The following is a 12,598-nucleotide window of genomic DNA, read 5'->3' as shown; positions in this document are numbered from 1 at the left end:
GACCACTTGAAAACGGTTCAAATTAGATGAATTGAATAAAGTTTGCTCCAGAGCCATTTTCGATTGCTCAAGTGACTAGCAGCATAGATGGGGTTGTTGAAGAAGGGATTAAATGAGGTTGGTCACTCAACGAGATTGTCGAATATTATTGGGATCACGGACCGACCCAGGTTAGACAACCAATAAAAACCAGGAACCATCGCACATCCGTTTCGTCCCAGTCTACACTTCTCAACATTGCTCATTTATGACCGCAGTGACCGAACTTGGAACTTTTAGGTCGAATTGCGGGCGCTTACTCTTTATACCTCAGTGTTGACATACAGTAGTTTACATGTTTGATTGTGGTCTGGTTGCGATATTGTTTTACCGTCTTGTGTTATCGATGAGGAATCGTTTCACACATGGCATTACTAAACTTCACTGGCCATTGCATTTCAGTGGGACTCCGGAGATTTCCTTACGAAGCTAGTCACCGGTGAGAACATGATGAATACCACTGCATAAATATTAATATATCGGCCGAAGAGCGTCAGTCTACAACTCCCAGGGGTAAACAACTCCTCCGAACAAATAGCTCTGTGACCACTCAAGATTTACGCCAACTGTGTTGGTTTTAACGGAAACTACCAACTTGGTGTATTTCGCAAAACGTCGCGTCTATGTTTCACCATAGAACCCATGGGATACTCTTCACTTACAAACAGCCAGCTTAACGTCCCTGCAGAATAAGGGCATAATATAAAAAATAGGGCATAACATATTGCCCGGTTGTTTGTCCTGTATCCCTTCGTAACACTTCATTCCTCCGATCCTCAGTTTAACTGAAAGTTGCCTAGCAAAGGTAAATATAATGCAAGCGCTTCCGTTTGGGTCTCATCAGCTACTTTACTATAAGTCTGCTCTTCCATTATAAACGGTTACTGTTAACAAAACATTATCTGACGTCCTTTATAGAATTACTGTATATGAGATGATTGATATAGTGGACCCTTGAATAACGACAACAGTGAATGTCATGGAAATGTTACGGTCGACATTTTCGTTTGAAAATCGATCAAGTTTAGTATTATGAAATGCTGAAAACAGATAAAAACCTTGCCTACTTCCACATCAAGTATATCTTAGCTTCTTATAACACAACAAAATACATTTCTACTACAAAACGGTGATTGTGTCAGACAACATGAATGAGACCCATACAAATTTCGAAATTTGGGAGAATATTAGGCTATGAGAAGCCATGCAATACATTTGGTTATTATGAAAAGGGATTTGCAATTGAAGGCTGATAACCAGTAAATAAAATGCTTATTTGAACACCTCAAAGGTTGCTGAGGTCATGCGAGTAATTATGAACAAAATTATGTATCTTAAAATAACAATATGTTTTATGAAGTATGCTTGTTTACAGCCAAGATCAAGTTGTAACAAACGTTACATGAGTAACTTTAACAATTTATCTAGTTAGCATTGACGTCTTTCTGGAGTGTTGAAATGTAGTACAATCAAGGAGCTCCTTAACGTGAATGTCGGTCGTACCACGTGATAAAAGAACAGTACTCTTTGCGAAGCTTCAGTGCCCGAAATTTGGTGAACTATCTAGTTTAAGGTTATGTGTATCGGTGTCGTGGCATTCACTAGCACTGACTCAACCTTTGAAACATGACTTGTGTTTCATTTGTTAAGCCAAAGTCCCAACTGTTATTGTTATTAATCACAAACATCTTATGGGTACATAAATGCTGTGAAGAAACCATTTCGGGTTTCTTCAAAAATGCAATAATACACAATTTTCAATAATGTTAGCATTACATTTGCCATGTTTGAGAAAGGAGGGTAAAGGAAAATAAAATGTTAATAATAGGATAGTAATAATAAATCATGTTCTGTGTACTTGACAAGAATTTTGAATTGATTTTGAAGAAGGAAAGGAAGAAACCAAGGGAATAGAAATAGAGGAGACGCGGATTACGTAAATTACTTGGTTTTGCCACTAGCGCTCTGACCTCTTTGTAATTATGTTGGGGGCTTTATATTTGCGCACATTCGGACAGAAGATGGCGTGGGAATCGCCAATACACAAAGAGCAATGTAACTTGTCTATTGGGCCATGTTCGGATTAGTTGACAATAGCAACGACATTTTCGATGGCCCAAGGTCGCATGAATCCATACGACGTTCCGAAAAGAATATGGAATGCAAACACTGGGTGCACGCCTTGATTAGCTGATAACTACCGCATAACTTGAAGCCGGTTAAACAAGGTATTTGAATGCTGCTTATGTTTCTCGTTGGAGTAAATGTCAGTGGAAGTGTCACCGATGTATCGTCTACAACTTCTAAATCCTCTTTTTTTCGAATATTATTGAATATTTTGATGACCATTTATCATTGTTTTACTTGGTAGTATTTTTATGGACTGCCATGCTTTTTCGACACTTTGTGAACTGACAGCCTTGAATTCTTGCGGTTGATTTTGAAGCACATTCTCCGTTTGATTTTGGGGATATTACTTTTATCCACCTGGAATTTATCGCATTTTATACAACCATCGTTTTCTTAGCGATTGCTTATGTTTAGAACAGATTCATTTGACCTGCCCTTCTCATTAACTGATGCGAATACTTTTGCTATTGTAGCAAATGAGTTTTATCGGGTGTCTGTAACAGTTGAAAAAAGTACCATTCAGGTACATTGCTTCTATTCATACTTAAGTTCTTCGCTATTGTACCTCTAATGAGTCTCTTCTGAATCAGTTTAAATGTTTGCTACGTTATTGTAAAAAGGTTTTTAGGTGTTACTTTCTTTTGAATTACAGGACTTGGCAGAGGGTGACTGAAAATTAAACACTGAAACAGACACACTGAAGCGCTCTAATTTCTAAAGCATACACAAGCAACCTCTGTTACGAACTTTTTTCATCTAACTTTTGCTATCAGATCTACTGTTCTATAAATTTCGAGAGTTGTGAAGCTTCACAGTCCTCGGGTTCTCAACCAGTTGGACACTTCGGTCGTTTCTTTCCTCTGGTGATGGAGACATGTTATATTGACCCTTTAGTTTGTTCATAACGTTGATATTGTTCAAATATGATCAGCATTTGTATTTTTGTCAGAAGATTAAATTTTCCGCTGATGTAAGAATGAGAGTATACTCTTGCATAGGGTACCAGAGAAACAAATATTGACACATAATTAGCGAACTGAACAAGTCCCTAATGAGTGATGAACATCTTCAACACATTTAGTTACCTTTGATCATGTCGATGATCCGGGTCATTCACAGGTATATTTGAGAAGATAGACACATTTATCTGAAAGGTTATAACATGCATCGTTATTGATATATTGGCAGAATCACGGGCCTTTGTGTTAAGCTGACCTATGTTTTAACTAGTAAAGAAAGCATGCTGAACTTCGCTAAGCGCCGTTTAAGTTCATTTGTGCAACCAGCACTGGTACATAACGTTACTAATGAAGGAACAAATTTTCTGAAAGCAGGAATACTCGGCACCAAAAACAGAAAAAAATAACGTGACGGATTTTAGAGACACAAGTTTTCTAATGACCTATTACCTTGACCGTCATCTACGGTCTCCTGAAGCTATACAGGTAACTGACAACAGAATGGCTGGAGGCAAATCATTTGGAAAACCTTGACAATTATGTCACTGTTTATTATTGGTACATTTATCTGTGGGGGGAGGAACGATTTGTTGTGTCAAAGCTCAAAATGGTCTAGCAAGATGCAACCAATCAGTCGTACCGATGTATATTTCCCATGTAAACCAAATCTTTGGTTCACTTTTGTAACTCTGGGTGGGTTTCACTTCCTACCAAAAAGTCTTATCACAAACCAAACTGGACAATCATGCTAAATAGGAGTCCACGCGTGGCTCCAAAAAGGTTACGGGAAAAGGAGTAGTAATAATTCCAATGATAAATGTCATTTGTGTATTCAAACACAGTGTTGTTGGAGATATATGTAGTATTAAAATTCCGGCTCTTTTGGACCGACTCGATTTATATGGTCATTTATTCATTTGTCGTCATACTTTGGTTTGTTTCCTTCGAAATACCGAAATAAATATGCGGAAAAATTGATCTAATAAAAGAAATAAATATGAGTGGTCATATCTTAATCATTCCATCCTAAATGACTCAACCCCAATCGTCATGGACATCGTCGTTTCTGGTGCTCACCCTTCTGCTTTTCTCTCTTTTTCAGCACTGTTGCGATGTAACACTGAATACACACGTGTAGAATGTATGACTTCGTCCTACGCTCCCATCAATACCACCTATACTTCAGAAGGACTTATAACTGTGTTTCCCAGAAGCCTTTTAACTATTTTATCAGGGAACACTGTCAGGAAGCACAAAATAGTACGTAAAAGCTGACGGTCTCAAATGATGGACTATGCATTTACCTCACTCCGTCTCGTTACAAAATACTCTGGAATTACTTGCATTTATTCTCGACCAACAGTTGCTTATCGCAACGCAGCCCCATGAAGCGCGCCTGAATTTGTGTTGGACATCCGAGCTCCACTAACTTCATTCACATTTTTGAGTACGAGAATTTGTCAGCCTGTTTGAGCGACTGATGTGTCTGATAACACAATTCTTACTAGTTAAATTGTTGAAGTTACTCATGTAACGTTTGTTACAACTTGATCTTGGCTGTAAACAAGCATACTTCATAAAACATATTGTTATTTTAAGATACATAATTTTGTTCATAATTACTCGCATGACCTCAGCAACCTTTGAGGTGTTCAAATAAGCATTTTATTTACTGGTTATCAGCCTTCAATTGCAAATCCCTTTTCATAATAACCAAATGTATTGCATGGCTTCTCATAGCCTAATATTCTCCCAAATTTCGAAATTTGTATGGGTCTCATTCATGTTGTCTGACACAATCACCGTTTTGTAGTAGAAATGTATTTTGTTGTGTTATAAGAAGCTAAGATATACTTGATGTGGAAGTAGGCAAGGTTTTTATCTGTTTTCAGCATTTCATAATACTAAACTTGATCGATTTTCAAACGAAAATGTCGACCGTAACATTTCCATGACATTCACTGTTGTCGTTATTCAAGGGTCCACTATATCAATCATCTCATATACAGTAATTCTATAAAGGACGTCAGATAATGTTTTGTTAACAGTAACCGTTTATAATGGAAGAGCAGACTTATAGTAAAGTAGCTGATGCGACCCAAACGGAAGCGCTTGCATTATATTTACCTTTGCTAGGCAACTTTCAGTTAAACTGAGGATCGGAGGAATGAAGTGTTACGAAGGGATACAGGACAAACAACCGGGCAATATATTATGCCCTATTTTTTATATTATGCCCTTATTCTGCAGGGACGTTAAGCTGGCTGTTTGTAAGTGAAGAGTATCCCATGGGTTCTATGGTGAAACATAGACGCGACGTTTTGCGAAATACATCAAGTTGGTAGTTTCCGTTAAAACCAACACAGTTGGCGTAAATCTTGAGTGGTCACAGAGCTATTTGTTCGGAGGAGTTGTTTACCCCTGGGAGTTGTAGACTGACGCTCTTCGGCCGATATATTAATATTTATGCAGTGGTATTCATCATGTTCTCACCGGTGACTAGCTTCGTAAGGAAATCTCCGGAGTCCCACTGAAATGCAATGGCCAGTGAAGTTTAGTAATGCCATGTGTGAAACGATTCCTCATCGATAACACAAGACGGTAAAACAATATCGCAACCAGACCACAATCAAACATGTAAACTACTGTATGTCAACACTGAGGTATAAAGAGTAAGCGCCCGCAATTCGACCTAAAAGTTCCAAGTTCGGTCACTGCGGTCATAAATGAGCAATGTTGAGAAGTGTAGACTGGGACGAAACGGATGTGCGATGGTTCCTGGTTTTTATTGGTTGTCTAACCTGGGTCGGTCCGTGATCCCAATAATATTCGACAATCTCGTTGAGTGACCAACCTCATTTAATCCCTTCTTCAACAACCCCATCTATGCTGCTAGTCACTTGAGCAATCGAAAATGGCTCTGGAGCAAACTTTATTCAATTCATCTAATTTGAACCGTTTTCAAGTGGTCCTGTTAAAAGTACTTCAAATAGCAAATGAATATTCAAAAGTTTATGTTTTATGGAGAAAAGCTACAAATAGAAAACCAAACATGGTTATTTACCGTGCTGTGGACGCGTCAATTGTAGCGCACCCCAATCATCATGATAAAAAATCACAACATAGCAAAAGTAATACCTCCAATAAAAGTTATTCGAAAATATCTAGTAAAGGGTGTCTAAATTACCTGGAAACTTAACCGCAATCACTGACTACGATACACTTAGATGACTTGAAAACCCGGAGTTTAGCTTCACCATATCATACCATTTGTTTCTTCCTGCGGTATCTAGGGCTTAGTTGGTAAACGCGCACATTATAATTTCAACAATATGGATGAGGAGGTTATTAAAGAGCAAGAAGATGGCTTAAGATGTGACATATTAGATTTAAAGGCTCAGATTGAGGAAAACGAATTGATTCACGGAATTCCGTCCAAAGGAATGGGGTTTGTCAGTTTGACCACCCAAGTTAACATTGTTAAAGTTCAGTTTATGTACCAAAGGACCCGGAACACTTTAGTCGTGAACGAAAATGTGCTTTACACAAGTCTATGCAGGTTCTTCAGCCTCAGTCTAGTTTTCTTCAGGCGGACCTCATGGTTAGGGAATTAGATGCCTCGTCAAGGCGTGAGTATACGGAGAAATCAATACCCATTCTTCTGCATCAAGTATATTGCTTATACGCTTGACTGTTGTAGTTTTTTATAGACAGGATGCACCAAATGGTCATTCTTAAGCACTCTCATCTTTTAAGATGGAAGCGCTACTGTTTCTCAACTTCAGCAACTGAATCCATATGCTCAGAGTACCTTAATAAATTACAGTAGGTACATTAAGTTATCATTAAACGTTTTGAATTCCTGTAGACAACTTACAAACGAATATCTAGATGCCAGTTCTAGGGCACGCAGGCTCGCCTCGACTACAGAGGGGTTGTTGGCCGGTTCAGATTGTGATGTTGAGGATGTAACGGTAGACGATTACCAGGTCTACTTACGACACATGATCTATCACTTACGGTCACTTTCCTATGTTAACCAGATCTCAAACGTAACGATCGTTATTTAAAACTTATCTCACCTTTAGATGGTCAAATGGTTTCCGTATCACTACAGAGACAAACTAAAAGAAAGTTTGAACGTAAGCAGAGATAATTAGTTACTTATTTATTTATTTATTATTCCCAATGGTGCTATGTGGTTGATTCCTAAAGCAGAACGTCGATGCAATTTTATTTTTTCCGTCAAACATTCGTCCGGAACTTGTGAAGAACTTCCACTTATGCTCATTGGTTATTTTGTGATAATGAAAGGTTGTTAAGATTTCCCAAACTGTTATCTTTAGGTGAATCAGAAACCGTCTTAAAGTCTAGGATTCTATTACTTGATCCTATTCTATCATATTTATCAAATCAAACCACTGTGAAGATTCCAGATGTTCGTTGATATTTTCCGGGTGAAATAATGGCAACTGTTCTGAGGTCATGAAGATTTAAACCCTTGTCAAGTCTAGTGACCAATCTGTTTACTTTTCCAAGTAATTGATCATCTGAAGCAAAATTAAGGTGTTTTTATAATTTAGCGATCCAATCTAGACACTACTAGTGGTGCTATTCAAAATATAATGAGACAGAAATTATTGTGAAAATCGTGGTACTCTTTAGTAAAAAAAGGAATCGATTTGAAAAGTCGAGCATTTAGGGACTAACTACCGACAAAGTTCTTCAAGATTATTCACATTTCCTGCATTGTAGACTGTCAGGAAGGATAAACTCTTCCTCATGAATGTTATCAAACAGATTATCATAACTCATAAGTTTTAAAGGTTAAGCATTAATTCCTATTTAGATGTTAGATTTGCTTTGTAGCAATGTACCTCACTGAGTTGTATTGCATAGCAGCGAGTATGACTTCTGTAGAAAAGAAGGGAAATGTTTGTGTTATAAGCAAATCAAAGTACTGTAACAATTGGTGAAGTCGGGTCTATTCGACTTAATTGTTAGTAAGGTGGACTATAACTAAGTACATAGTATAATTAAGTTAGGTGAGTCAAACAGTGTTTCGGAATGCCATTTCTACACGTTGAGGGAACTGGAAAGCTGGAAACAGTTTCTTTTAGACAGTATAGGAAGAAGAATTGCGGATTGCTCATTGCATTTACAGTCTGATTGTGTCAATGAGGAGAAAGAAGAAATAAAAGTCGTTGTGCATAGTCTACAGACTGAATCCCACGGACACGTTTGCAACCGTACTAGTTTGAAAGTGTTTTGATAAAGCCAGTGTTTTATTTAGAAGAGTTTTTGAATCTCGTGGGCTGATTAACGTTTTATTACTGTCACAGAAAACTAAGTTTTTAATAAGTCTGTGATCAGAAAGAATTGCCGCTAAATATTCTAAAGTATAAACATGACAGGATTCGAAATAGAAGGATGTAAAACAGTTTAATATATGTCACAAATAAATCTACTTGGTAGTGTAAGACAGAGCGTTTATTACAATTTCACGGATTAAGTTGATGTATTATGACTGCTGTTCTGTGGGTTATAGATAAATTTATCTGAAGAGGTTGCATGGCTTTTTCCAGAAGAAGTATTCTAATTAAAAGTTATAAAAAACAATCTGATGCAAACAAATAACAGTTGGAACAGTCAATGTGTTACCATGTAAAACATCTAGACAGGCAGCTAAAACCCAAAGCAGTCAACTCGTGTTTGTACTAACTATTCAACAGTAATGAAACTGATGAGGTCCTTCTAGGATATTTATTTTGTCACTTACTCTATCACTAGGTTTTCTAGTCTGAACGTGTTTTAGTTGTGGTAGTATATAATTTCAATAAAAATACACAACCAATATATTTTGGCAGGGTTTATAGATGATATTAAGTATCAAAATCGAATTCGTAAGTATTCAGTTGCCGTCTTAAAAAATGCAGAGATATAAGTAAAGTACGTTAGTTTTAATGATTGGTCGGATCCCAAGTTAATGGTTCAAATTAATAGCCAAGTCTAAGGGAAATATATCTTTCGAATTCATAATTTATTAGTAAAAGATCGCAAAATGACTCGATATTGTTGAATCGACTGGCACAAAATGCTTACTTGATTCAGCTTAAACACCAGCTAAGATTGTGAGATTTAATAATCAGAATAGGTATAAACAGCAGTTGTTTGCTAATTGTTCCTTATTATGTGTGAACTAAACTGAGCAAGATGAAAAAGTAGTTGATGAGATTATTTGTTCGTATTGAAATCTGCATTTAGTATGCTATCAATTATCATGGTTTAGCTTGTTTATACTTTAATAACTTCACAAAATGGAATTTCCATCAAGCCCAACAGATTAAAAAATATTTTACACGTTTTATTCAGAAAGAAAACACGGATGCCGCAAAGAAAGATCATTTGTTTGATAAACAAGTTTCACAAGAACATAAAATGTTGACTAGATTCACTCCGATTAACAAAACTGAGATTCTTTACGAAAATTTCAGTGACGATAGAAGCAAACGAAATGATTTACGTACAATGTCTAATGATGAGGATGACATTATGTCTCTCACTGTACCAAAAGATAAAGACGAAGTGAATATAAACAGAACAAGTGGACTGCCTGGAAAATCATCTGCATACAATAAGAAACAGGAAATAATCGGTAAAGTCAATACTAACACATCGAAAGAGAATGGAAATGAAAATATAAGAGGAAAATCAGTCAGTTTTCGACCTAACGAAGAGAAAGTGTGCATTGCACAGAACGAGGGTGTTTCTGAAAGATCACCACGTCACCTTCGCTTTTCTGATCAAGCACGTCAACCATCAAGAATGGAACACTCAATAAGCATGAGTCCGAATGACCGATTGTTAACGAAGAGCAACAGTTTATTGTTGGCAGTGACAAGTGATGTCGCAAATGAAAAAGTGTCTGTTCTACCACTCTATACAAATGATCTTGAAACATTGCGACCACATCTGATTTTGCTGTGTCAGACATATAATATTCAAATGGTGAGTAATCTCTTAGAGCACATATAGGTTTGTAAAACATGATTCGAAAATGTTAATATAGATAATTTGCCTTCGTAATGTTAAAGTATTTGCATGTAATAGTCGATAAAAACTTTACGTTTTACAGATTCGTGTTCAAAACAAAGTATAACATCAATTTAGAAATTCATTACAAATTAATTCTAACAATATGAAGAGGTGTTTACAAGATAGCAATTAGCTCCTGCAAAAATTCAGATTTACCAAACTTTTGTCTTTTTCCTAATTTTAAAAATTATGCCTCACCAGAAATCGTGAATCTTCTGTTGGCTTTAAAAACTTGCTAACTTTAAATGCTTCTCCTGTTTTTTGATATTTGTTTCTTTCGGGTCGTTAGGATCCATAGAAACCTGAATAGTCAATTATTTCATGGTCTTGAGAATTTTTGTGTTTATCCAGTGACGTTGAATTTGAACAGAATAAGGTTTTGTGTATTTGCTAGTAATAATCTGTGAAGCTCTTATAGCTGTTAGAAAAAAAGGTTGAGAGGTTTCTGTTAAATAAACACTCCGACTTTTTGACGGGAAAGTTTTTTGATGTAAATTGATAGAACACTAAGTTTTGACCAATCTTATGTTTGTCTTGTGCGAAGTGGAAATCGAATGTTATGAAATACTTTGGAAAATGACCACCAGTTTAAGTGACTCCATAAAACTTGAACCTTCATAAAAACACAATAACGTTGCGTAAAATTTGAATTTCATTTGTAGGCTGAAACGAGGAATACATTTTGCATGATAATTTAATTAATTTTATTCAATGCTATGGTCGAAGAAACCAACTCCCGGTTACCTAACATTGCATACAAGTAATTCCAAATAATTTAAATTGTTGTATTAAATATGTTCAGAGATATTTAGAAAACTGATGGGCAACTCTGACCAATCTTAAGGGTTAGGTGCAGTTAAAAGTCATTCAATATAAAAAATGACAGTGACTTCAAATTTCACAAAATTAGAAACAAAAAACCAGACTTAAATCGTGAATTTTCATCTAGACTCATGTTCATTTATACTTCCTCTTTGTTCGAAATTTCTACTGACTTGTTTTATTTATTCTTTAATCTTTTAATGATTCTATATCAATTTGAGTATTGAAGTTAATACTCTGCTATAAATTATCATTCATCATGACCAAAAATTACTTTATAAATGGGCACGAGGTAACGGTATTTAGTAAATTTAAATAGTATATTTGAGTAGTGTAACGTTATGTTTCCCATCATCAAAGTACTCAGTTCAGTTTTCTTCACATTAAAAATATTTAAATGGATTCATAGTAATGAAATGTCCCTACACAGTGTATTCAATAGACTGTTGTGCATCTTTTATATTCTTATTTCCTGAACTGAGTTATCTTTGTACTTAATCAGTATGTTAGTTTTATAAAACGGTAGAATAGTTAGAGCATCAGGTAATATAAGATCATAGTGCAACCACTGATTCTGTTATACTTTAATTATATACTGAGAATGTTTTTATCAGAAGGGGCTTTTGTGGAGATTTCAGTATTTGCATAGTTGAAATCATGAGTCCACCATGGAAAAGCTGGAAGCACTGGACGGCCGTTTCGTCCTATTGTGGGACTCCTCAGCAGTGCACATCCACGATCCCGTCCAGTGCTTCCAGGTTTTCCATTGTGGTCTAGCTTCAATTGACTCATGATTTCAACTATGAAAATGTTTTGTTTATAGCTGGTTAAGAACGTTGTCAATGAACACTTTATTCACGCTTCTCCTTTTCATACATTCTGCGATGTCAGAATTCGGTAAATGGATTTTGGGCAGTTGTGTTAATGTTTGATATACGCTAAAAGTTTATTTATCGCTTGTTTTTGTACTTAGGATATTGATTCTATACGCTCAATAGCAGATGAAATGGAATTATTTGCCGTAATCAATCGCAAATTTCAATAAATTTTCAATCGTCAAGAAGAAATGTATGATTTTCGGACATATGATCATACAAAAGTAATAATTCAGTATTTTAGTAATTTATGCCCTATTATATAATAAGATATTTTATAAATGTCTTCATTTGAAGCATAAAATTGAAAAGCCTAACTTTTAAACTACTTTAAAGTTTTATACGAGTAACAGTACATCTTAAACTCAAATGTCATCACTGAGGATAAGAAAGTGTGCATTGCACAGAACGAGGGTGTCTCTGAAAGATCACCACGTCACCTTTGCTTTTCTGATCAAACACGTCAACCTTCAAGAATGGAACACTCAATAATTTTGAGTTCGAATGGCCATAGTCTTTGACTGTTTAGGGCGATAACGTCACTTTTTTTAGACCATAGTCTTTAGAATGCGACCTAACGGGGTGTGATACACGTTTCTCTTCACCGATACCTGCCCATAGATTATATGGTTCTTGAACTTTACTTACTGACCACTCTTCAATTACAATACTTTTCTA

The 12,598-nt window shown here is 36.0% G+C and overlaps 1 protein-coding gene across 1 annotated transcript in view; it reads right to left on the bottom strand.

Moving 5' to 3' along the window:
- The window catches only part of Smp_167910 (hypothetical protein), a gene marked incomplete at both ends in the record, with an annotated part of 42,824 nt that extends 30,905 nt beyond the window's left edge, over window positions 1–11,919 (bottom strand). Inside the window, 4 exons of the mRNA XM_018793287.1 lie at window positions 6,458–6,495; window positions 7,548–7,600; window positions 9,656–9,737; window positions 11,881–11,919. Of these exons, the coding sequence (XP_018647169.1) occupies window positions 6,458–6,495; window positions 7,548–7,600; window positions 9,656–9,737; window positions 11,881–11,919 (212 nt within the window). The remainder of the gene's footprint in view (window positions 1–6,457; window positions 6,496–7,547; window positions 7,601–9,655; window positions 9,738–11,880) is intronic.
- Window positions 11,920–12,598: the final 679 nt, after the last annotated feature.

Source organism: Schistosoma mansoni, assembly GCF_000237925.1.
Source record: "Schistosoma mansoni, WGS project CABG00000000 data, supercontig 0204, strain Puerto Rico, whole genome shotgun sequence".
Classification (NCBI taxonomy): Eukaryota; Metazoa; Platyhelminthes; class Trematoda; order Strigeidida; family Schistosomatidae; genus Schistosoma; species Schistosoma mansoni.
Note: the sequence above shows the minus strand (reverse complement) of the source record. Positions and strands in the feature narration are given on the sequence as shown.